The sequence below is a fragment of the Glycine max genome, chromosome 13 (assembly GCF_000004515.6).
Source record: "Glycine max cultivar Williams 82 chromosome 13, Glycine_max_v4.0, whole genome shotgun sequence".
Classification (NCBI taxonomy): Eukaryota; Viridiplantae; Streptophyta; class Magnoliopsida; order Fabales; family Fabaceae; genus Glycine; species Glycine max.
In genome coordinates, this window is record NC_038249.2 from 17,703,818 (window position 1) to 17,730,527 (window position 26,710).

Sequence of the window (26,710 nt, forward strand, 5' to 3'; positions counted from 1 at the left end):
TTAAATTTTGAGAATTGAAAGGATACATTTCAAAATCTGGTCTTGATAGGAGTTGAGCCTGCTACTTTGGAAGGCCAAAATAATTATAGCCACTAAACCAATATTGCTTTTTTGGTTTATATACATAAGTTATAACTTTTTTCTAATATTCATATTATAAAATTTATATAATTTATATATAACCAGTTCATGCAGGTCAACTAGTGACTTACTGGATCGATCCCTAATCCAGTACCTTATCAAGTCGGTAACCAATCCAAGTCTAATAACATTGGTGAAAATTAAGTGCAGAAGCAAGTATACAAAATAATTATCAATTACTACATTGATACCCATGTTGACATATGTAATAGGTAACATTAACATATCTAACAATTGCTACTAGGATTTTTGTTATTGTTGTAAGCAAAAGTATGTTGTCGAAATTAGGCAAAATTTTCATTTTCCTTGACTTCTTGAGTTTACTCCTCTTACTTGAAAATAACAACATTTGAATGTATTGATAACTGTTTCTCAATTATTGATAAGTAAACTTGATTATACATTTGTAGAATTATTTTCGCTTATTCATATCAAATTTTATTTGGACATGAATTATTGACAAAATCTCAATTAAATTAAGAATAACACAAAGTAAAACAATATGGCACAACTTATGGGATGCATTTTCCTTCATATTTAGGATGCACATTCATGTAATTTTGCATACGTTTAGTGACAGGTAGGACTGGGTTACTCTTGTTTTTCCTTATTTTCATCATTTGGAACTTTTGATGCGGTTTTTGAGAATTTTTAGACTTTCGATAGGTGTTGAACTAGGTAATCTAGCTTTGAAGCTTGAAAGATGAGAGTTTAGAGTAATTTGGAGTCAAGAGAAAGGCAACTAAAAGCTCTTTAGAGCTTTGATCTACCAAAAGAATGGTCATTACCCTAGGTGTGACACTCACCACAAGTGCATGTCCAAGAATATATAAATTAGTCACAACATACTCCACACCTAGGGTGAGGCACACAAACAGTTTGTTATTTTGTATTTTTAGGTTTTAGAATTACATGGGCTTGGATCCTAATTGTACCTTTATTATAAATAACTCTCTTAGGGTTACCAAAAGGGTTTTGAACCTGTGTTTAAATGGCTTAGAGCGAGAGCTTGGATCACGCTTCTTCTTTATCGTTTTTTTTTTCTTTTCTCCTTTTCATTTTGGTCTCATGACTGTGTGAGTAATGTCTTCTTATTCTAGGGTTAAGGCACTGTCTATGACCATCATTGATGTTAATCCAATTACTTTTATGTTCTCTTAATTCCTTCTTTGATTCTTCTCTTATTTGTTTATATATGTGAAATGCCTAGGTATCCTTTTTCAAAGTTTGAAATGGTTAAGAAAGTAAAATGATAAACCTAACATGTTGACCCTATAGGAGAGGAATCTAGGTTTTAAGTAACGATGGTAAAATTAATCTTGAGAGGATAGAAACAAATTAACAAAGAATTCAACGAGTTTAATTGAATATAACTACCATGGAAGTAAAGCATATTCACTTAGATATGCTACTATGACTTCAAAGAGAGTAGAAATCACCTCAGGTTAATTTTCCTTCTAAGAGAATTACGAAGAATATTAGAATATGAAGGTTAAGTCAATAGGAAGACTTGGTGTCAAAATCCCAATCTTGAAAGTTTTCTAAACCTGAATTTATCTAATTAAAAATATTATTTTATCTATTACCTGATCTAATTTCTAAATCTTTCTCAAATCAATTCTTAATTTTTTCCAATTATTTAATTTTTATTTGTATTGCAATAATTACTAAACGAAAATGCAATCCATGTGAAGAGAAAACTTATTAAATTATTTAGAAAAATTAAAATTGATCAGATAAATTTTAAGAAGGTAAAAGAAAATAATAGCCATTTTTTTTATTTCTAAAGAGGAAAAGTAATAAGGTGTAATTTTCGGACAAAAATTACTCATAATAATTTTGGTTTTATAAATATGAAAAAAATCATTTTTAGTCTTATTTCAATTTATATTTTAAAATGTGTCTCAATAAACCCTTCTCACTAACTATTAATTGGAGTTACACGTGATTTGATTCATTACGGTAAAAAAATCCCTACATTATGTATATTATAGATTACAAAATATGAATCGTAGATTTAAGGTAAAACAATTTAAAGTATCGTATCTAAATGGAAATATTAATAATATATACAAGGCCAGACAACTGCTTAAAGCATAAACATATATGCATGCAGGATTAAAAGAAAATGTATAACACAAGCTCTTGATTTAGTGCATAACTCGGGTTAAAACATGCAGTCTTTAAACCCAGTGTCCGTGGGAACACGGCACAATATTTATACTTTCCGTCTTGTTCTTCTAACCTGAAAATGAGAAACTAAAATTCAGACAGACCCAAATACAACTTTTGCTAAAGAGGGCAGCAAAACGTGGCAGGGCAAGACTTACAGCACATGCATTTGTATTGACAACTTCTGAAGCTGATGTCTCTATACATTTCCCCCTTTCATTTACATTAGCTACACCAAAATTCACATTATTTAGAGAAAATTCTTGAGGACATACAAAATCCTAGACATACATACAAGTAAATCTTGTAAACCATGATGAATCAATAAGTAGCAAACAACTAAATATTGTTGAGTTATCTTTGTGGCAGTGATTGTTACCTCTACAACATCTCTTTAACTAGTGTTTAGTATGCCTCATTTTACTAATTGTATTTCCACCTAAGGACCATGTAAGATGGAACACACATATTCACAGGTTATTTTCCCATGTTTATCTGATTCTGTTACAAGTAGAGAACTCTATATTCTTGGGAATGTTCCAATATTAGAACTACTCTTAATAGGCAATGCCTGTTTTATACAAAAATATCAGCCACGAGATCCATTTGCTGGTTGCTGCACTACTTACTATTTTCTTTATTAAGTGGTGTTCCCTTATTAGCAGCTACGCGTCTTGTAACAGTAGTTTTTATACTACCGAGAGAAGAATATTCATCAGGCTCACTGCAACATCAAACAGGAGACCATATAATTTTTTAAATAACAAAAAAATGGCATCTTAAACATAAGTCACACAGGAAAACGAGATGTATAGCTGATATAAATGTTTAAAATTTATAGGCTGGTCAAGTCTCAAGGCAATGGAATAACAAAAACAGAAAAAAAAAGGTGACATCAGATATGAGATACCAGCATTGGCATAAAACTGCAGATAAATGACAATGTTAGATATCAATGGACTACTGTATGGTAAAGTTCAATAATTTAGGCATGCAAGTCCTCACACTGCCCACCATGGTATCATAAAAGGAAGGAGCAGGGGAAATAATCAACAGAATCAAGAGTGGTTTTAATCAAGTGACATAACCAATAATCCGTATTATGCGTCAATGGGACATTGAAAATGTGATTTGACTTCCTGGCTAGACACGAACAATCAAAGTATATGAGCTGTCCAAATAATATCCAAAATAAATATAAGCACTACTCCCCCTCCCAAATAAAATAATCAGTAGAAGTAATAGATGGAGATCAGACAATACTATGCAATGAGAATATATAAAAGTACTTGGCAGAAAAACAAAAGTTATAGAAGACCAATAAAATGTGTATTAAAGGTGAGTTCTTTGTTGTAAATAGGCATTAATTCAGGAGAGAATATCTCTGTTCATATTCAGAGTATATTTGAAATTATTAGGTTAGATTTTTCATATTTTCTGTCTTTCCCTTAATAGGCTTAGCCTATTCATAGTTTCCATCTTTCCTTTAACAAGTTTAGCTTATGAATATATATCATCCAATAATATTCAGTTCTCTTTTCAAGTTAATTTTTGTTCAAATGTACTCTTGAACAAAATCCAAACATGCCATATTGTGTTTGGACAGGCACAAAAGATTAAACTCACGAAGTTATAGCAAATATCAACCACATCTAATGAATCTAATGAATAAGTAAATTCTAAATAACTATGTGTAAATGGTATTTTTCATTCCTTGAATCAGATCAGATTGGTTAAAACGTAGGTTTAAATAGAAAAATATGTACATCAATCCGGAGGAGGATCCTAATAAAGGAAAGAAAAAACAAAGCCTATTCAAAAAAAGGAACAGGTCTATACAACAATTTCAGAGGCAAGACAGCAAAGAAATAAAATCCTACCTCTATCAAGAACAAAATCACAGAAGATAAGGAACTAATTTGCAACATATTAGGATAAAATAAAATTAGCTATTCAACACAATTTGTCATAAAAAGGGGGTAAAAAACTAGAAAGTAGTCATAAAACTCACTGGAGGCTGAAGCGATTTTTATTAGACACATCTTCTAGTATTTCTTGTTTCTACACCACAAAGTCAAATGACATTCATAAGAGTTGTTTCCGCTGGATATACACTTAGGCAACATATGAAAAGGGCAAAAGACACATAAGGTTCAAATGAAGCTCAAAACAGGAGACCTATTTTTTAGAATGGCAGAAAAGAATTTTAGCAATTATCCACTAGGTATGGGTTGATTGCACAACAATCATTAACCAAAAGCATAGCGCTAGTTTGGATAATCTTCTCAATAAGTACTTAGATGAGAGGAAAATAAAAAGAATTAATGAGATAAAATGAGTCACACATATCCCATAAGTTAAAACTTAAAATCAACTCATGCATCTCAACTTTTCATAAGCTTTCTCATCTAACTTCTCCATAAGCATCTATTAACTTATCAAAGCTTTGCATTCTTGCCTTAGAAAAGTCTTAAAAGTTGGATTTTATAATTGAAAAGCTCCCATAAGCAAGAAGCTAATCCAAACTAGGTCTTACTTTGATACAATCAGTAACTATGAAAACCAAGACTTTTGATAACAAAAAATCTAAAAAATAAAGTCAAGGAAATACTGTTTGCTTTCCAGTTGCATATGGACCTCATTATGATTCAACACACTTGAAGGTTCAAGCTATACATAAAGCATATGCTATAAATAGTAACCTAATAAATGGTTTATATTTTTTATATAACCTCAGTTGCATTAGGCTCAAAGGCCGTACAAAAGAACCATTTGATAAACTTTTTAGTAAACACTTATAGGAGAATAAAATAGCATGAACCAAAGAGATAAAATAAATTGTATATCTTTCATTCGCAAAAGTCAACTTGTACACAACTTTTTTATAAGCTCTGTTGTTTAACTTCTCCATCAATTGAGGTACATAAGTTGATTTTAACTTATGAGAGAAGTTTAATGCATTTTACCTCTTTAATTCTTTTTATTTTCTTATTCTATTAGTGCTTAATGAGAAGTTTATCACTTGAAAAGAGAACTGAAATTGTATATTATTTTCTGTTAATGTACAGCAGTAGGTACAACATATATACAGACATGAAAAATAAATTCTAACCTAGACATTTTAGGCTACAAATCAGTAAATAATAACAGTAAGAGGGAAGTTAGCAAAACTAATCATAATTAGTAAAACAATGAATAAGGAAATATTTTACACATAATAAAACTACAACATTATTCAAACTCAAAGCACAAGCCTACTCAAGCCTTTTATGCTAGAAGGTTTTAGAGAGACAAGGTGGTAAGGATCAAACTCTAAACAACTTTTTCAAAAAGATTCTCACAACATGTCAAGCAGCCAACTCATCCTAAATGTAGGTTGGGATAGACTATAGAATAGTTCACGTCTTTAATAATAGCAATCCCTAAGGCTTGAATAAGCAAGAACAGAGAGAAAGCTGACATTTTCAAAGTTTTCACCACATCAAGTATTATTTTTAATGAATTAATTTTCATACATTGTCAACAAATCAGAAATGATCCCAAGCATGACTTCTAAAATAATTATTATAAAAGTCAACAAATTTATTATACACATCAATCTATAATTAAATGATAGTATAAAGAAACCTTTACACTGTCAGTGCATTCTAAATAAATTTACTTTTTCATATCATTCATTAAATATACTTAAATGAACATGCAAGTATAACAAACCGTATTCAACTTTCGATATTTGAAAGAATTTCCCACCAACCTTTGAGCCACATGTATCTTTCCGTTTGGTTCTACGACATTTGGAAGGTTCAACAGTATGTTTGCTACTTGTCACAGCATTCTCCGATGAACAAGCAGCAGCTCTTTTTGATTTGCGGGTTGGCACATGTGATTCAGTCAGAGAACCCTTAAAGCGCACAGAATCACTTGATGAAAGCATGTTTCTCTCTATTGTCTTCTCACAGTGTTTTGATGCTATTTTTTGTTGCTTCTCAGTCATAGAGCATTCATGCAAACCAACAGTTCCAGAACCAGACGAAGGCACACATTTTCCCCTTTTCACTGAAGGGATGTTTGGCCTCACAGCTTTAGCATTTGCTATTTCTCTCCTTGACAAATCATCCGGTTTGCTAGATGCCGAGTCCAGTACACCGTAAATATTAACATTAGACTTTTTAACATCCTGTTGACCCTTATGACCATGCTTAGGAAGTGTTTTTGCAGGCTGATAGCATCATTAAAAAAAAAGATAAAATAAAAATGAATGGCATCATTAAAAATGAGAAACATTATTGGCTATCGTGTTTACATAAAACCTACCTTTTGAGCATATCCATGAGGCACAGTAGATTCCTTAAGTGCATGAAAGACTCTACTTAGAAATTTTTCATCAAAAAAGGACTTCGGACATTTTGAACTAGTCTGCAGTTAAAAGTTTCATCCAAAGCAAAAAAATGTGTGAACAAGACGAACAAGCTAACTGTATAAGCTTAAAAATAAAATAAATTACAATCTGATTAATCTTCTGTGTAAAGGAAAGACAACAATCCCTCTAGAAAACTTACATCGTTCTTAATGAGACTCACTCTATATAATGATGAAGGCAATAAAATTTGTCCAGGTGTTTGCAATACAGAAATTCCACCATGATTGAACTCATTTAAAATAAATATCCCAATTTCAGCCAGCATATGCAGCTTCTGCATTTCACAAAACTCAATAAAACTTACAGTCTTACATACAACAAAAAGCAAGTAGTTAATGAAGAACATGCTCAAAGTATTTTACAGGTGTTATCTGCGCATCAATGGCATCCTCAACCTTTCTGATTGCTCGAAAAATACTAATTACATGTAAGACAGCATCATTAACAATGTCCTGGGCTCCCTCAACAATACTGATGTCAACTAATGCCTGCAGGATAAAGAAAAGTGGACTACAAAGAGGAAATCCAGATGTGTCACCATCTTGAGAGTGTATATTCATATGCCATAATTAGTGAAACTAAAATATGAAGGATAATTGCAATATATTACCTGCAAAGGTCAGCATATGGTTTTTCATCTTGACAGACTTCAAATGGAAAGTCATTATTCCGAGCCAGAACATGAATCAAGAAGACCAAAATGTAGGCTGGGTAATCAATGATGACTCCTTGAACAGCAGAAGTTTGTCGTCTACGAGCTAATATACTATAGTCCTTTATAAACTCTCTCATATATTTATAGTTCTGAAAGAGTATCAGTAGCCATTAAGCAAGACAAGCATAACCCAATAACAGGACAGGTTCTAGAATATATATATATATATATATATATATATATATATAAATCAATAATGAGAAAATAGCAGGCTTTCTTCTGGGGCTATATTGGGAAATAAAAACCTACATTATCTTCTTCGAGTAAGCTATTATGATCGTAGATAAAATTTGAAACTTAACCAATTTTTTGTCCACTAGATCCAACAGAGAAAGCTACAGAGATTCAAGATTTCCCTTAGATATATTTGGATTGATGGAATGCAATGATACTAGATGCCCTTGTTTGGATTGTTTAAAAATAAGATGGAACGGAGAGAAACTTGATGGAATGCACTCCATTCCATACATTTCTTTTTATTCCTCTCCAATTTCACTACTATGGAATGGAACCATACCCTTTTCCTTACAAATTCCAAACATAGCCTTAATAGTCTACATTAATTAAAACATTTCAATTGCATAGATTTACAATTAGATATCCAGCAAAAATAATGCAGCATGACATGAATCAAAACTCATAAAATGAAAAGAAAAGAGAGTAAAAATCACTTACATAAAATGTTAAGAGACATAAATATACCTGATATTGCAGATCATCAGTGCCATCTGTTACTGCCAAAGCAAAAGCACAAGCAAATCTGATTGGTAGTTTATGCTCCTTCAATAACTTTTGTGTCTTACTGAGAAACGTGCTCCTAACAAAGAAAGAAGAGTCCTGCAATATGGATAGAGATACAAAAAGTTGAAATAAAAAAAATATCATAACAAATCAAAGTAAAAGCAATTCTGCCATAAGATACCTTGGCAATCAATATAGTGAATCGAAAAATATCTGGAGTAATATGTAAATCCCATTTCCTAGCAAGACGAAGAATTGCCTTTGCAGCAGCTAATCTGATATGAGCCTTATCGCTTTCACTACACATAGTAAACACAGCAAAATTTATAAGCAAGTTTAATGCATGAATGTTAACAGTTTAATGCGCACCCAAAGAGAGAGAGACAAAATGGATAAACATAATTAAGAGCATAACTTATATTAGTCACTATTGGAGATCCCACATCGACTAGTGATAAGGCCATAGTATAAAGTGGGGGCTTCCCTCATCTGAAGAATTTTGCACAACAGATTACCAACATGTGATAATTTGAGATGCAGGCACACACAGCTGGAACCAAATGAAGGTATTTGTCCTTTTTGTGCTCAACATTTTTTTTTAATGGCAAAAATATGGATGTATTATATATTATCATAAAATCAGTACAAGTGGTACTGTTGTATATACATCCTAGAGTAATTTTGGGCGGAGCTATGGTGTCCTAATACAAGCTTTAGTGCAGGCATTAGGCAGCCATAGATCTGTATCTAAACTAGGATCCCAACCACAAAAAATCTATAATCCAATCCCCCCCTGAACACAAAACCCAGCCCTGATGTTGCTAGACCAGGAATGGAAAGGAATGCCGAATCCTTTTTCCATATTTTTAAGCCATGTCCAGCAGAAAAATAACGCATCATCCATCAATTTTTGACCATGGAAGCTTTCGTTTGAGAAGACTATCCTGTTCCTGTGGTGCCATATACATCAGGTCAGAGAAATCCACCATGTTTGTCATCTTTGTAGTCAGATACCATCGATATTGCAATAGGAGTTTTGAAGAAACTCTCGGTGCTTCCAGGAAGATGCCTGCTGTGCTTAGCCAAGACAATGTTTCCCACCATAGTGACATGGTTTTGACACAACTAAAGAAAAGGTGTGACGCATCCTCATCGCAAATTCTGCAAAATGGGCAGCAGACATTGTTCAGTTCCACGTTCCTTCACCTCAAGTTAACCTTTGTTGGAAATCTATCCCAAATCAACCTCCAAGCAAAGTGTGATGCTTTACTTGGGATTTTTAGCTTCCATAGTGCAGTAAATGCTCCATCATGATTTTCATCTATCATATTTTGATTGAGCAAAATCTAAGCATTCCCCACTGTGTAGCTCCCACTTGGATCCCCCTCCCAAATCCAAATGTCTTGTTGCTGAACTTGTACTGTCGGACCCTCTATATCCTCCATAAATTTTGCAGCTATGTCTATCACACCCTCCAAAAATAATCTCCTCCACTGGAACTGCCATTCCCAATCTCCATTTGTTGCCACCCCTAGCTGCTGGATATATTGTTGTTGCTGTTGAGAAACGCAGTACATTCTTGGGTACTTCTCCAGCAATGGAACCCCATCTTCCTTCCACCTGTCTTCCCAAAACTTCACCTTTGATCCACTTCCAATTTTCCATTTGGTCCTACTTTTAAACCAGCCCCCCCTCCTCAGTCGAGTTGCAAATAATACTTAAATCCTGCCACTAGAGAGACTCTCTATTGTTCCTTTTTGTGCTCAACAAGATGAAACCTGTGCTTATATTCTGTTTTCTTGTCAAGTTTCTGAAAGTGTTTCGAAGCTTTGTTATGCTTGGATTAATTTAAATACTGGACTGCCTGAAGATCCGTCTTCACACTTGCTGCAACATGAAGCTTTATGTCAAAATGAAAATGAATTGCAGAGGTGGTTGATTGTTTGGGGAGCAGTAGTCTGGAATATCTGGAGGTACTGAAATAAATGTGTTTCAAGATATCACAATTGATAGGTATAATATTATGAAGGATGTCATTTTTATTCATGGGCCTGGTTGAAAGAATCTGCAAAAGACTTTCAAGAGTCATTTGATTGGTGCTTGGCAAAGGCTTGAAGTTGAGTCATTGTGTTCCAAGGTTGTAAAGGACGACAGTCGGTATTCGAGGTGGCTAGCCTTGGGCTATTATGGTAATACAACTGGATGCTGTTTTATGCAGTTATAGAGCTTGACCAGTTGGAATTAGCAAATTGTTGGTGCAGGGATACAGCATTAGGATAGTGGTGGATAGTAGGATGTTCTGGGTTTCCTTACTCGAAATACAGATTTTATTTGATACAGGGGTGCTACATCTTTAGTTAGCACTGGCAGCTTGATTTTTTGTTGGATGTGTATACTTTTGGGGTGGAATTCAGTGGTTATGCTTTGTTGGGGGTAGAGCATAGGACTTTTGTAAGGGTGGGTACCCCATGTACCCTTATCCTCTATTTTAATGAATCTTTTCTTTGCCGATTAAAAAAAAAAAAGTCAGTTTTGTGGGGTTGAGTTTGGCCAAAACCCAAATTCTAACATGGTATCAAAATTTATCCTAGCGATTGTTGTTGGACTTATCCAGTGTTCTTAAATGGTGGCACTATGGTCGTTATGGTGGAATGGCGTGACAGGAGACAGCTCGACAATTTTTCATCCGCAGATTCCAAAAAGTGGTCCACAATAGACCCCTCCTAGATGGGATAGAATTTCAGTCATTAGATCAGCAGCACAATGACACGCTGAGCGGGAGATTTACGGAGGAAGAGATAAGGGAGGCAGTATGGGGCTGTGGGGGAGAGAAGAGTCCGGGCCCAGATGGAATAAATTTCAAATTCATCAAGGCATTCTAGAACTTGGTGAAACCAGACATGCTTCGATTCATGGATGAATTTTATGTTAATGGCATCCTCCCAAGGGGAGGTAACGCATCTTTCATTGTTTTAATTCCCAAGGTGCCTAATCCGCAGTCGCTGGATGAGTATAGACCAATCTCCCTAATTGGCTGCATGTACAAGATAGTGGCCAAAGTGCTGGCCAATAGATTGAAGAAGGTCATGCCATTTATAATACATGAAACCCAATCTGCATTTATAGAAGGGAGGCATTTGATACAAAGTGCAATGATAGCTAACGAAGTGGTGGATGAGGCAAGGAGAAGTCAGAAACCGTGTATAGTCTTCAAAGTAGACTATGAGAAGGCCTACGACTTGGTCTCATGGGATTTTTGGATCTATATGTTAAGGAGGATGGGCTTCTGCGCCAAATGGATCCAGTGGATAGAGGGATGTTTAAAATCTGCTACTGTATCAATACTGATAAATGGTAGCCCCTCGGCGGAATTCTCACAACAGAGAGGTCTAAGGCAAGGTGACCCACTAGCACCTTTCCTATTTAATATAGTGGCAGAGGCACTCAATGGACTCGTGAGAGAGGCTGTCAAGGGAAATCTGTACCGAGGCTTTTCAGTGGGGTCAAATAGAGTGGAGGTTAGCATCCTCCAATATGCAGACGACACAATTTTCTTTGGGGAAGCTTCACAGGGGAATGTCAGGGCGATTAAATCAATCTTGCGGATTTTTGAACTTGTATCGGGTCTCAAGATTAATTTTGCAAAAAGTGGTTTTGGTGCATTTGATATGTCGGAAAGATGGAAGTTTGATGCAGCCAGTTGGTTGAATTGTAGCTTGTTGTCCTTCCCTTTTGTCTATTTAGGCATACCTATTGGGGCAAATCCGAGGCGGGTTCAGATGTGGGATCCTATCATCAAAAAGTGCGAGAGGGCATTATCTAAGTGGAAACAAAGACACCTATCCTTTGGGGGGAGAGTCACCCTTATCCAATCAATCTTAAATTCTATTCCTATTTACTTTTTATCTTTTTTCAGGATTTCCAAGAGGGTAGAGGATAAGCTAGTTAGCTTGCAGCGCAGATTTCTGTGGGGTGGAGGTCCAGATAAAAACAAAATAGCGTGGATTAAATGGGAGATAGTATGCAGATCAAAAGACAAAGGAGGCTTGGGCATCAAGGACATAAATACTTTCAACCTTGCACTACTTGGTAAGTGGAGGTGGAACTTATTCCAGCATGAAGGGCAGCTGTGGGCAAGAGTCTTGCAATCCAAATATGGAGGGATGAGGGGTCTAGAAGAAGAACCTGGCAGCAATAAAGATTCATTGTGGTGGAGGGACCTAAAGATAATCTTTCAAGCCTTACAACAAGACGAGCAGCTCAAAAAAGGAACCATGTGGAAGGTAGGGAGAGGGGACAGGTTTAAATTCTGGGAAGACGAGTGGATACAAGGAGAGGCCTCATCAGCAGCATCATAGCAATAGCATCATCAATAACTTGAGGTGGAAGGTGGGTGATGGGGTCAGAATCAAGTTTTGGAAAGACAAGTGGAGGGAGGGTGATTTAAGTCTCCAAGACAAATACCCAAGCTTGTACCAAGTGAGTACTCAGCAGAATTATACTATCAACTCAATGGGCCTCTTAGTTGATAACAGATGGGAGTGGAAGTTCCAATGGAGGAGAAATTTCTTTGATCATGAAATTGATATGGTGGCAGCTTTCATGGCAGACATTGATGCTGTTCAGATCCAACCTTCCAGTAGGGACCTTCTCCTCTGGAGGGCTGATCCTGGTGGATCTTATTCCACAAAGTCAGCCTACAATCTCCTGAAGGATGATGGCAGTTCTGTTACTGAAGACAGTGCTTCCAAGATTATTTGGGGTTTGAAAATTCCCCCAAGAGCAAGTGCTTTCTCTTGGCGAATCTTCAAGAACAGATTACCTACCAAGGCTAATCTAAGGAAGAGACATGTGGAGCTGCCTTCTTATAATTGTCCTCTTTGTGATGTGGAAGAGGAAACTGTTGGTCATGTCATGTACTCCTGCACAAAAACTAGATATCTTTGGTGGGAGAGTTTGAGATGGGTCAATAGAGTGGGTCCTTTCCCCATTGAGCCTAAATATCATTTTCTGCAATTCTTTCACTGGAGTGGGAAAAGCTATGTAGACAAGAGATGGGAAGTTTTTTGGGTAGCTCTATCCATGACTATTTGGAAGCATAGAAATGCCTTGGTGTTTAACAACCAGACTTTCAGCCCCGAAAAAGTCATGGATGAAGCTTTATTCCACACTTGGTCTTGGATAAATTGTATGGAGAAAGATTTCCATACTCATTTCAATCAATGGTCTACTAGCTTGAAGGAAGAAATGTCTTAGTGGGGTTTTCTTTTGCTTTGTGGGTCTCCAGCTACTGCGCTTTTATCTTATGTAGCTGGGTTTGGCAGGTTTCTGCCTTTGTATCTTTTTGTTATATTTCAGTACACTTAGTACTGAATGATTATTAATATTATCAGATTTTTGCTGTGCAAAAAAAAATAAAAAAATCACAAAGTATCCAAGACTGTATGTAGTTTCCCAACAACAGAATCAGATAATCCAGCAGTTGGGAGAATTTAAGGACAACGTATGGGAGTGGAACTTGTCATGGAGGAGGCCGTTGTTTGATAATGAGATAACAATGGCTTCAAATTTCCTAACGGACATTGGAACGAACACAATACAGAGAAACAAAAGGGATGAGTGGGTGTGGAAGGAAGATCAAAGCAGACAATACACAGTGCAGTCAGCTTATACACAGGGAAGTAGTTGAGGGGGAAAAGGATCGAGCATTTGAGGAGCTGTGGAATCTAAAGGTGCCAAGCAAAGTTGCAGTTTTTGCTTGGAGGCTTCTTAGAGATAGGCTGCCTACTAAAGTCAATTTGTACAGGAGACAAGTAGAGGTTGCGGATAGGAGCTGTCCATTGTGTGGAAATATGGAAGAGGATGCAGGGCATTTGTTTTTTCACTGCAGCAAAATCCTCCCCATTTGGTGGGAAACACTATCTTGGCTGAATATTTCAGCAGCTCTACCGATTGACCCAAGGCAACATTTTCTCCATCACGGTTCCATAATGGTTGGTGGTACAAGGACTAATAGATGGAAGTGCTGGTGGCTTGCTGTAACTTGGACAATATGGCAGAAAAGAAATAAGATCATCTTCAACAACGAATCCTTGGACAGCAACAAACTGATTGACGATGCTTCTTTTCTTTTATGGATATGGTTATCAAATCTGGAGAAAGGCTTTGCAGTACACTTCAATCAATGGTCTACTAATATCAGACAAGGCTTTTTGTACTAGTATATTAATCTGGAGAAAGGCTTTTTGTACTAGTATTTTAATTATGGCAGGGTGAAGCCTTTTTGGTTCCTACTCAGACTCTATTTCAGTCTGATCTGGAACCAGATTATGGCCATCCAACTAATTGTATCTCAAGTACCTCTGGTACTTTTCTCATATATATGAATATAATTATATTTGCTGATCAAAAAAAAAAAAATGGTGGAATGGCGTGACATATTTTTTGCCAACCACCATAGACAACTTGTAAAGGGAGGCCTGCTATGGTAGCACCATAGGCTGATATGGTGTGCTTAATTATATGGCAGAATTTTGGCCTTCCTCCTTATTCCACCATCCACCATTGATAACACTGGACTTATAGGATGTCAATTCCTGCAAATTTCACACTCGACAATTGAGATGTCCAGTCCTTGGCATGCAGAGGGGTGTTGGAGATTCCATATCAACTAGTGATATGGACAGAGTAGAGTATATAAGTGAGGAGCAATCCTCACCGGTTTTGTGGGGTTGAGTTACGCCCGGTCACTATTCACTACAAGGCTTTGTAAGGTTGTTAAGAACCTTGGAATCTTTTAGACTTTTGCAAAACAACAATAGTCAATGATAGACTGTTTTTTTTTTTTGGAACAATGCATCAAAGTTCAAACCAATGAATGACCTTCAAAAAACTACCCAAGTCCCTGGCCACTATGATTTTATATTTCATGTCAGCTAGTGAGTTTAAAATATTATGAATCGAGGTCAAGGTTTTCTGTAAGTAAAAACATGAAATCAACTACAATATTTATTAGGGTAATGGAAAAATGAAACCAAAAGCATTGTATTTGTACCTAGAGCTAGTGCATACAAAGATTGACCTAAAGAAAAAAGAGATAACTATAAATGTCATACCATGAACCAGTAGCTATACTGATGAAATTATCACTTTCACGTAGCATTCTTGACAAAATGTCCAACACTCCATTAATATTATGCTTGACATGGCTCCCTTCACAATGCAAAGAAATCTTCACCAGTGTTTTCAGCCCATAAATCTGTAAAATCATGGTCATGAAACTAAACAAATTACAAAGCCATTATGGAATGAATACAATGTACACCATTTGAAATATTCCACACCTAGTAAATAGCATTTTCCTCTTACATCGCATAAAACAGATTAGAAAAAACATTTATATAAGTCAGATGAGAACTTTGTAATCAAATGCACACTATCTGATTCTTCATACCAACCTTTAATCGACAAGATTCGCTACATTGAGAAGTATCATGAAAGGATGTTGCATAATGACCATCATCCAAATGCTCCATCTAATCAAACATGCAACTTATTCCATGAACAATTCATACAGCTAATATATTTTGCCACAATATCAACATGTTCTGGCAGAATAAATTAAACAAGCAAGATTTATAGTTAAATTCAAGTACTTGAATGATCTTCTGGCATATATATGATGTGATCTCTTCAACTTGAGTTTCAAAATTTGAAACAGAGTATTGTGCAATGAAACCCAAAGATTGCAAAATAGTAGGGACGTTCCGCTTGCTATATAAAGAATCCACTAGCTCCTGGGCACGTACAGAGAAAAAGAAAAGGGTAATGTTAGTTGTCATTGCTTAGAAGCAAATCAATTACTACCAATAGAATGTCCAAATAAGCTTTAACTTATAACGGTCAATAGACAGAATGAAGTATCCTCGTGGAGTGGTTTGAGCTTTTATAAATCAATCAGCATGCAAATAGGTATGTATGATAAGTAGTGTAACTAGAGGTCACTAGTAGCCATAACAAGGAAACAAATTTTTTATTCAACTCCAAACCTAAAGCTTTTACAACAATCAAATAAAACCCAAAGCATGGGTGACTATGGATCAAGGGCTTATACACAGCAACTAGGTTAATTTTGCTCATATTACGGGGGTCAAAGAGGTTTTATAACATCAAAGAAATGAAGAATTATCTTTTTTCATTTAAAATATATGAAATTATATGCAATTCTTTTATAATTTCTTAGTTCTTGGAGATAGAACTAGACAAGAGACAGCAGGGAAAATGATAGAGTAGAAAAGAAATTGCACTGTATTTCAATGGCTAGTTGGCTACACTTAGGTCAATTGTTACTTTATCAGGGTATTCAAGAAACCCTGACCTCTGCCAATAACCAAAATCCTATTTCCCAAAATACAAGCTACCATCCACTTTTGGTTTCCCTCTCATCCCTCTAATTAGTTACCTAACTATCTATTGTTAATATTAGGGCATACCAATTCCTTGTTGCCAACCTATTCCTCCTCCTATAGGTATTTATTGGAGGTACTATCACTTTGTATATTATAAATAGGCTTGTGCCTTAGGCATCTTCAAATGCATGAAATAAATGTATAACAATTCATAGATATTGTAACACCTTGGACAAATTACACCAAAATGAGAGGGATCCAGAGGCTATGTAGGTACAGGACTATACAACTGCGAATGACTTAAAGGACTCTACAGTTAAGCGTGCTTGGCTTGGAGTAGTTATGGGATGGGCAACCTTCTGGGAAGTTTCTCTGAAAGCATGTGAATAAGGACAGAGCATGCTGAAAAGTCTCGTGTTAGTTTATGAGAATAGTCATTGATCCTAAAAGCAGCCAAAACAGATTGCCGAGATCTCTAAAAGAACTACCTATGGAGGGTTCTGACCAACAAGAAATTGAGTGAAGTTTCACCATGTGAAATGCCGTAGTGTATGAGCCATTGAGAAGTTGACCATTAGGGTCATTACAAATACAATTTTCCTAGTCACTATATATACATGATACAATAAACCAGGGCACTTAAATTGAACCTAGACATAGTAATATATGTTTCTAAGTTCAAACACTCCCAACATAGGATAAGGCATATTCACCAAGCCTGATCCAAAGAAAACTCATCCATGAACCTCTTAAAGATTTGGTAAACATGCATCAAAGTGATCATAGATAATAACAAAATTGGGAGAGCTTAGAGAAAAGGTTCTTGTTACTAAAGACATGGTCGGATGCAACAAAATAATGAACCAGTGAGTACAATTGAGATAGACAAGCAAAATAATTGCTTTAAATCTTCAGAGAATTAGGTTAAAGTTACAAATCTTGGGTGGACCAAAATGGTAGCTTAGATACTAAATAAAGGCTTCTCAGTTCCAAAGTTCCAGAGTCCAATACAAGCGAGCCACCTGATCAATGAATAAAGTTGTTATTTTGGGGAAAGTTGGCCAATAGACATGTGACGCAGCTCTTTCATTTGAGCTGGATACCTTAGAACTCTATGCCTAGGTTACTTCCTTATCCAACAATCCCAATTCTATCATACTCTCCAAAGATCAAACTTCCCCCAAAAAACACTTATGATACATACCATAAAAACCCTAATTATTCATGTCCTAGTCCATCAAATTCCAATCCTAAACTCAGGTACTGCTCACAGCAATCTGCCAGCCACTAAACCTCATTGTTTTCGATCAAAATAGGCAACTAGTGAAACAATTTGCTTAGAAAAACAAACGTTTCTTTGGTAGAAAATATTAATCATACACTCATGAAAAAGAAAAACCTAATTAATTTCCCTAAACAATCTAATTAATAACCCCAATCTCATAGATACTGTTCACAGCACTTTATTGCCCACTAATTAAGTTTCCCCTTGCCTCATCATCTTCAATAAAAAAAAGCAAAAAATTACACAATTTATTTCTGTAAACAAAACAAAGTCTAAGTATAGATGCTTAGAAGTGTTCAGCAGATAAACTATGTTAAAGTTTCTTAGTCAATAAAAATTTCTAAAAGGCCATGTTTGACTATGGATCTGGACATTATTTATTACATGACCTTTCACTAATTTTAAGTCCTCTACTCCTCAATCTATTTTGATTTTGTAATTTCAAGATTTCAAGAGATTAGCAAAAAATTTGCTCAATTTTTTTTCTGCAAAACAGATTTGGCTTTATCTGATGATGCCCAAACCTCATATAACTTTCTGAAAACTGATTGTTCAAAACTTAAAGCAGCAATTGCAGATCCTGCAAATTTGGCTTGTCTGCGAGTTCCATCCAAGCAAATTCTCTTTAGTAATGGATAAATATCACTGCACACAGAAAACACAAGGAAACTAAATTAGAAACGTAGTCAAATATCAGTCTACTTTTAATCAAAAGGTCTAATTCAATTCAAAAGCAACATTTCTCCAACTAAAAGCAAAATTTCAACTTAACTCCAAACATTCATTACCTTAATCATAAAAATAAATTATTAGATCATTTAGCCAACTTTACATCTGGGGATAGCTCCCAAATCAGTATCACCCTAAGAAAAGGAGACCTATCTTTGAAAATTAACAAGCTGACAACATGAATACAAAGTATCTACAGATTACTTAATCTCTTGTAGCAACACCACACTAGTGCATGAAAAGTTCAGGAAGACAACCATCGTTTACAGGGGGGGAAAATTACAGATAAAACTGCTCAAAATTAAAAACACAAAAGTAAAATCTTCCAAATTAAAACAAAACAGCTTTATATGTCATAAAAGTATTCTTTGAAATAGTAGCAGCAATGGTAAGTTTTGTTAAACCAAACTTTCTGATGTGTAATGCTGTTGGAAACATTCAGCATATATTCAAGAAAAAAAAATAGATACCTATGATTGAAAGACATGTGAGAGCCTGCCTTTGCTATGACCTCAATCAGCTTGTCATTAACAGGACTTTTCTGTTCCAACAACTTTTGGAACTGCTTTTCCAAGCCTTTCAGCATAGAGGGGAAATTTCGAACAATAGCCTGGTTCAAGTAAAATGGTGCCAAAACTTATCAAATAATCCACATTAAAGACTATTGCCTGGCTCCTACAAACAAAGAAGCTTCCTTCAATTTGGCTACAATAGTCAAAATAATCTTAAAATCTTAGGGTAGCCACCAAATCACTTCATACTCAAAACCCTCTCTGGTTTTGAATTAATTAGTTTGACACAGAGACTATCACATTGATAGAGAAAACACACACAAAAACCATTCCTGAAACCAGATGGCTTAAGCTTTTATACTAAACAAGTTCTTTCATGAGGTATCTAAATTCCTTTTATCACATTTTCATTCATCCTCAACATTCACCTACAATGCACATGTAAGCAGGCACATATCACATCCTAAACAAATCAAAAATCCAAACCCTTCAACATATTTTGAAACTTTTATATTTTTTGTGTGTTTTGTTGAGTTTATTTCCATTTCAAGAATGTTTCCTAACTCTTTTATGTGTCTTTCTCAAATCTCCAAACATTTTGAAGATATCTGGCACATTTCAAGAGGTCTAAAACATATCAAACTGTTTCGAGTTTCAACCCTCTTCAATAAAGCCAAAAATGTTCAGTCAGAAAATTCCCAAAAAGGCAGAGAAGCAATATGAGGGCAGGTGTACAATATGCACATCTGTATCCCACAAATCTAATAGAAATGACAGCAGAATGCACATATTAGTGCCTCTAAGCCACCCTTATACAAAATTCATGCTTGCACCAATTGGCCATTCTTTCTTTTCTATTATTTTAACTACTCAAAATAAATGTATGTCAAACACTTAAAGGTGTACAAGTTATCTTGCAGCTATTTAACACTTTGGCTTAAAAATTATGATTCAACTGTAAGTGCCACAACATGAACATCATGTCAAATAATAGGTTATCTACTTTTGCTGGAATGCTTCACTAGTCACTATGACAATCTTTTAATTAGAATTGTCTAGTGCCTAATTTCATTTTCAGGCAGCAGGGTCAAATGATCTATCCCTTTTCTCTTCCCCACCAAAAATAAAAAGAGACTAACAACTAACTAACTAAAAGAAAGTATATTAAAATCCACTAAGAAACATTTTCTGTTACCAGCAGAAGATTTGCAGAAGAATCCTCCAAATCCTTATTTCCATTTTCATTATTGGAAAGATAATCTAAGATACATTTGACATGCTCTGAGCTGAAAATGTTGGATGAACATTTGGAGAAGAGCAGACGTAAAAACTCATAATTTGGATTGCTGTCTCCAATCATTACCAGATGTTTATCCTGCAAGCAAAACAAAAATGAAAGAGACATAAAATGTGGAAAATGGATGGTTAAACAAAAACAAAAATAACTACATAGAGAAAATTAAGAATAAAAATATGCATAGAAAACATGGCACAAGATGTATAGAAAAGTTCAAGAAACATCACACATGAAAACAGTGATTACATATTCTCAAAATACAGAGTGACTTAAATATATAATGTGTATACAAAATGCAATTCATTTTGTAAGAGAAGTCACAAATCATAGTCATACAACACACCTGAAGCATAACCAATAACGCCAATTTTTATGATCTATTAAGCCCAATCATCACAGAAGTCACTTGCCATGAAAGAGAAAAACAAAGTCACTGGAGCAAGTATGAGCAATGAAAAGAAAAATTATGAGAGAACCTCAACCCCTTATCCAACCAATAAAAATTTACTTCCAATCACAAGAGAACTACGTAGGGTATGACTAATGACTAATTAAGTAAAGAATGCAGTGTTAACATTTCCCTATACGCAGGCACACTCCCATAAAAGAATACTATGCATGACTCTCAATTAAAACTCATTCAAATTGCTGATATAGAATATTCTATGCATAAGTCAAAACAAACAACATACTTTCATAGTTTGTCCAATCGTGGTGAAGGCTTGTTCCTCCAACAATTTTTCAAGTAATTTAAACACGCTATTATCTTTAATTTGGTTTAACTTATGCAGACACTCTTCAGCTTTGTGAGAATCCGGGAAGAATGCTGCTATTTTTGTAAACATAATTTCAATCTTCTTCTGTGTTTCTTCTGGACAAATTTCCTGAAACAAGTTATGAAGCTCCATTATTTCCAAGCTATCAAATCATATACACAACACATCAAACTGCCTATATGTTAGGATGGCTCCATCATATAAATTCTTAACTATTAATTACCAGTTGGGGAAAAAAGTAAGGATTTACTAGCAGTAGAAGATTTTATTTTAATATTCAATGAATAAATTTAACCTATAAAAAGAGCAAATTGGAAAGGTTGAAATTCAATCAAATACACAAGTTAAACCTTTACTCTAAAGACCCTCATGAGTCATTACTCTCCCACTATCAAGAGAACCATCACTAAGACATCCCACACTGGCTAAAAATATGACCAGAATATTCCTGATAAGGTTTGGGAAATCCTCCTCCCTTAAGCTAGTTTTCAAAAGTAGATAAGGCTCATTCCATTTCTAATATCATATTAAAGTTTTTCCGATAGGTACACCCATAGTTACATAATTAGTTGAATGATTAGAGTTAGTTAGTTGGGTGCTGAGATAATTAGAGAAACAAGGCAAGTTGCCTATAAATAAGAAAATGGGTTGAGAGGGAGATTTCATCTTGTGATTTGAGGGCGAATTCAGATTTTTATGGGAGAGTATGGGGCCTCTAGACCTCTCGTTAGTCCTGGGAATCATTTGCATACTTTGTATGTTAATAGAAGCTTTTTTCTCTATAATTCTGTTCCAGTTTCTATCACTTTCCTCCAATCTTAGGGTACATTCGGTAGAGTGAAATGAAATGGAATGAAAGTGAATTGAGATGAAAGTTTTAAATTAGAGTGTAAAATTGTGGATTCCACTTCATTTTACTGTTCATTTCACTCCTTTTCAGCTCTCTTTCACTGCAAACAAACAGACCCTTGATGTTAGGCTACCCATAGATGTCCAATCATGCAAATTTCAGAATTAAGATATCCAATCCTGGGTGTAAGGGGTATTAAAATGTCCCAGGAATACGGGCAAAATATTTCTTATAAGACTTGGACATTACTCCCCTCTTTAACAATTTCTTTGGAGCGAGTTATGCACCAATTCGTTTCTATTAACCATCATATTAGTTCCATATTGTCTAAATAGAAAAAATAATCTTTATTGCTATCCTAATTACATCATAAGATGCAATAACAAACTCTGTTTTCTACTCCCAAATCTGTCACTCTTAAATTACAAGTAGCAAGCCTCCACTAAGTACTCGTTAATCATTAGTTCGCATTCAAGATATCTATTATCTATATATGCCATTTCGTCAGCAATATACAACAACTTATTCAAGTATTCCAGCTATTTCTAACCAATAAAAACTCTAAAAGGTGCCCTTATTATGAGTAAATGCTGCCGAACATTTTATTGGTACCTTCAATTTCTTCCGCATAGCCAAATAGCTTTTCATTTCATTTTGGAACCTGGAAAAAAATGGAACAATTTGTAAACAATAATACTCTACTTTCATCCTGTTAACAGCAGCATGTTGGTATTGGTACCTTCTCTTTTGAGTCAAAATAGTATCCAGTGCCTTTTCATGAGGAAAACTGAAAAGAGAAAACATGTGCATCCAATGGTTTGTCCTTTCCTCAACCGAAAGATCCTCAGGGAATAGATCATTAGCAAGAACAAATTCAATGTTCTGGAACCTGACATGTTATGAAAAGTAACCTTTACTTCTAACAAGGGAACACTAATTTTGATTCAACTAGCAATTTCAAATCCATAAGCTGACCTGAACTCCTTACAATCTTTATCATAGCACAGCATCATAATTTTACATGGAATCTCTTCGAAGTGATCACTAATTGTCATGCTGCCTTCATAACATTTCTTGCAGTAATCTCGATATACCTTTATCAATTTTTGCAAGGCACTCTTTCTAACAGTTATCTGGAAAAGCATTAGTAAGTGTTAGGGATTCTTTATTTTCACTATTTCATCCTTTACCAAGCATACAAAATTCAATAGCACATGCCTTTATATCCCGGAGTCTTTCAGTGGCTTGAGATAGCAGTTTGGATGAAACAAGTTTTAGGTTTGAACTAAAAATATCACAGGCAACAAGAACTGCCTGCTTTCTCACTTGGTCATCAGAGTCTAACAATCGATCTCCAACAGAAGCTGTTCAATTGCAAGGTTATCACAAATCACTTGGATGAAAATTGCCAAGGACATTTGAATATGGAACCAAACTAGATAATATCAATAAAACTATAAAAGATAAACAAGTACAAGAATATTTATGAAGGAGCTTACTCATAATTTCACGTGATTCTGTCCCATCATAAGGATTCGCTAAATAAAAAGCTTTAGCACATTGTAGAGCACTGATCCTAACATCCACAGATTTATCAGAAAATCTTTTCAAAAACTCCACGAAAAGCTCATGATACTTCTGAACAACATGATGTTGAAGTGCAAAAAGCATCCCCACCAAATTTACAGCTTTTATCCGAACATCAACCTCATCAGCCTATGAAATGGATTGCAAATATAGAAATAGAAAAAGGGTAAGAATATCAATACATTTGACAAAAAAAGAAAAAACAGAATAAGCATATAAAAAATAAATGAAGTAATTTCAAACAATTGGTTTCATCTTATATACAATTTTAAACATTTTGACATAAAGTAGTGTACCGATAATTCTTTAATTAAGCTTGGGATGACATCAAGAAGCATCTCAGGTGCACACTGGAAAACTTTAGAGAAAATTTCATTGTAATATTCTTTAAGCTCGCTGCCCATAGCATCTCTGTCATGTATGCAAGTTGTTAAAAACCCACAAACAAGGGAGTTCAGCTCATCCTCTTGTGCACAAGCTTTGATGACCGATGCAGCAAGTTTATCAGCAGTGAAAATTGCATCCTGTTGTTCAGTTGGAGTGAGATTTTGAAACAATGACAATCTGGTTTCATATAAGATAGAGAAGTGTTTAACAAACCCAAAAACATCTGAATAGACAAAAGTAAAACTTGTGACATCTAAATATGACTACTACTACATAATTATGAACAGTGGTATTCCCAGTAATTAAAGTGAGAATCAAACTGCTCAATAATTTGCATCAGATCAGACGTTACAAAATCAAACCAAAGTATAAGGCTTTAAACATAACAGAGACTAAGCATATTGACTAAAAAACCAATAAAGCACAATATTTTGTGGATAATAGCTACATTCTTGTGGACGAAAAAGGGAAAATAAATGAAAATGAATTACACTCAACATTTGATCTATAATCACAAAGCTTATATGTATAACATTTGTTTATCATGAAGAAAATATTAGGAAAAGTATATATAAACTAAGATTAAAAAAAATAAAAATGACCAAAAGAAAGCTCTTACTTTATTTTGCCTTATAAGATTTTGTAAAATCACTTCCAATAGTTGCTGAAAAGCCTCCTCACTCTCGTTCAAAATATTTATCATTATAGAAGTCATGGCACTAATCAAAAGGTGTTCATCTCTGCAAAAAAGGTATGGTGGATCAGATGTCATTAACTATTCCACTAAAATCAACAATCATAAATGGACTGCATATTTCTGATATTTCCAAGGAATGGCTTCTGCACAAGAAATAACAGCTACAGCTATTAAACTGCAACCTCCCAATTCCCACCAACTAATGTATTCAACTAATGAAGAAATGAATAATATGGAAAATCCCTTATAGGCTAAAAACTAACAATTTTGTCTCACAAGTCAGACACAGAATAGTGCCCATATAAATAGACCTAGGAATTTTTCCCGATTAGATAACAAGCTAAGAAATCCAGTAAAATAATAAATAATAAGCACAAGGAGAGAGGAGGTAGATCTCAACCTCACAACGGAGAAGAAAATATTGAACATCTCAAGAACCAGGTCTATGCAGTCAATCTCCAGCATTATCACACAACACTTTAATTGAGCCATTGTCTCCAATACTTTAACCCTTTTTGAAAAGAATGGACTTGCGGTATCAGCTAGATCCTCAAACAAACTAATGATAAGTTTAAATACATCCTGAGAACAAAAATACATCTGCAGTCAGCACAATCATTAAATTAATGTTATATACAACTAAAGCACTCAAGGACCCACATACATAACAAGCAAAAAAAAATAAGAAAAAGGGAAAAAGAAGACTGCACATATTTTAAATAGGCTACACATAATGGATACCCTCAAATGCTTGTCTTCAAAAGGCGGTACAGGTGCCATGATTCTAAAAAGGTCAGTGACACACATGGCTACCAGAAGCCTAACTTCCTTGTCTGCATGTTGAAGAAGACCGCCACAAACCACAGCATTTGCCAGGGGCTTTAAAGCATCTTCTTGTTTCTTAGCAGCTTGTACTTCTTTGGCTGTTCGTGGTTGTGGAGACTGCTTTATCAGAGCCAAAGCATTTGCAGCTTTCTGCACAACATAACAATAACAATTCTGTCAGCATACCAGCATCTAAGCTAAACACTAACACTGAAAAACATTTTAGAGAGGAAATTGAAATTGATTACAGTGGAGCGACAAAGTGACTGATATACTCATCGAACAGTAACTAATTATCCAACGACTGGCAACCATCTAACTAATCATGAAGTAACCAAATTCAACATGTCATGGTTTTGTTTTGCTTATGTTTTTTTTTTTTTATCGGCAAATGTTAGTTTGCTAGAATGTTAGTTTTGTTGGCAAAGAGGATCGAAGCTGCGATCTTTCCCCACTTCGCTTCTCTCTTAACCATCCAACGCACCTTATCTCTCCTTCCAACATGTCTTGGTAACTCAAACTACGAAATACGAATTCACGCACATTCGGAACTCTATTACCAATTTTCTATTACAACCTAGTTCAACGCACTCGAAATTCATCCGCAAACCACAGAAATCACGAACATGCTTACAAATTATTATCAATTTAAAAAAAAAACGAGTGGAAAATGCATTATAATGGCGCAAGTGACACGTTTAAAAGAGAGAGAGAGAGAGCAACGAAAGCATGAGAAGGCGAAGCTTACTCCGAGGGATTTGACTAAGAAGTCTTTGTTGGGACGAGTTCGGTGAGCGAGGTGTCTTCCGATTTCGGAGACGAGTTGCAGCGAGGATTCGTCCATGGAGAGAGAGAGATTGCGAGTGTGTGAACTGTGAAGGGAAGGGATGATTTTCAGCAGGGAGGATCCCGCCCTTGCACGCGCGTCAAAGACTAAATTTTGACAATGCCAAAATGAAATTCAAAACCAAAATATATAAAGGAAGAGGGACAAGAGGCTTTTTTTCACCATTTTGGTGTAATTTTGAATTTGATATTTTCAAAATGAAACTCATTTTTTTACCATGTTTGACCTACTTTTGATTCGTACTTAATTATATTTCATAATTTAAGTGAATATAATAGGATAATTTTCACGTATCAAATTAGTAAAAAATGGTTCAAAATT

At 35.1% G+C, this 26,710-nt stretch overlaps 1 protein-coding gene across 7 annotated transcripts; it reads right to left on the bottom strand.

The window, feature by feature from the left end:
* Nucleotides 1-2,157: 2,157 nt before the first annotated feature.
* On the bottom strand, nucleotides 2,158-26,487 carry LOC100777822 (sister chromatid cohesion protein PDS5 homolog A). Of its 7 annotated transcripts, none has more exons than XM_006593530.4 (28): nucleotides 26,291-26,487; nucleotides 25,459-25,692; nucleotides 25,118-25,299; nucleotides 24,640-24,760; nucleotides 23,930-24,157; nucleotides 23,546-23,762; nucleotides 23,265-23,410; nucleotides 23,022-23,179; nucleotides 22,786-22,935; nucleotides 22,659-22,707; nucleotides 21,113-21,304; nucleotides 20,319-20,498; nucleotides 19,082-19,221; nucleotides 18,407-18,527; nucleotides 15,845-15,985; nucleotides 15,647-15,724; nucleotides 15,305-15,447; nucleotides 8,371-8,488; nucleotides 8,151-8,285; nucleotides 7,344-7,537; nucleotides 7,096-7,243; nucleotides 6,873-7,007; nucleotides 6,628-6,729; nucleotides 6,068-6,532; nucleotides 4,325-4,374; nucleotides 2,943-3,037; nucleotides 2,472-2,542; nucleotides 2,158-2,386 (listed from the first exon to the last, which is right to left on the bottom strand). In XM_006593530.4, the coding sequence occupies exons 1-28, from the start codon at nucleotides 26,384-26,386 to the stop codon at nucleotides 2,360-2,362; spliced, it is 4,116 nt and encodes a 1,371-aa protein (XP_006593593.1). In that variant the 5' UTR covers nucleotides 26,387-26,487; the 3' UTR covers nucleotides 2,158-2,359. The 7 variants fall into 7 exon arrangements, 4 of the variants coding, with proteins under 4 accessions (XP_006593593.1, XP_014620833.1, XP_006593594.1 ...); XM_014765347.3 differs by having other exon boundaries at nucleotides 6,894-7,004; nucleotides 26,291-26,484; XM_006593531.4 differs by having other exon boundaries at nucleotides 6,873-7,004; nucleotides 26,291-26,484.
* Between the last annotated feature and the right edge of the window lie 223 nt (nucleotides 26,488-26,710).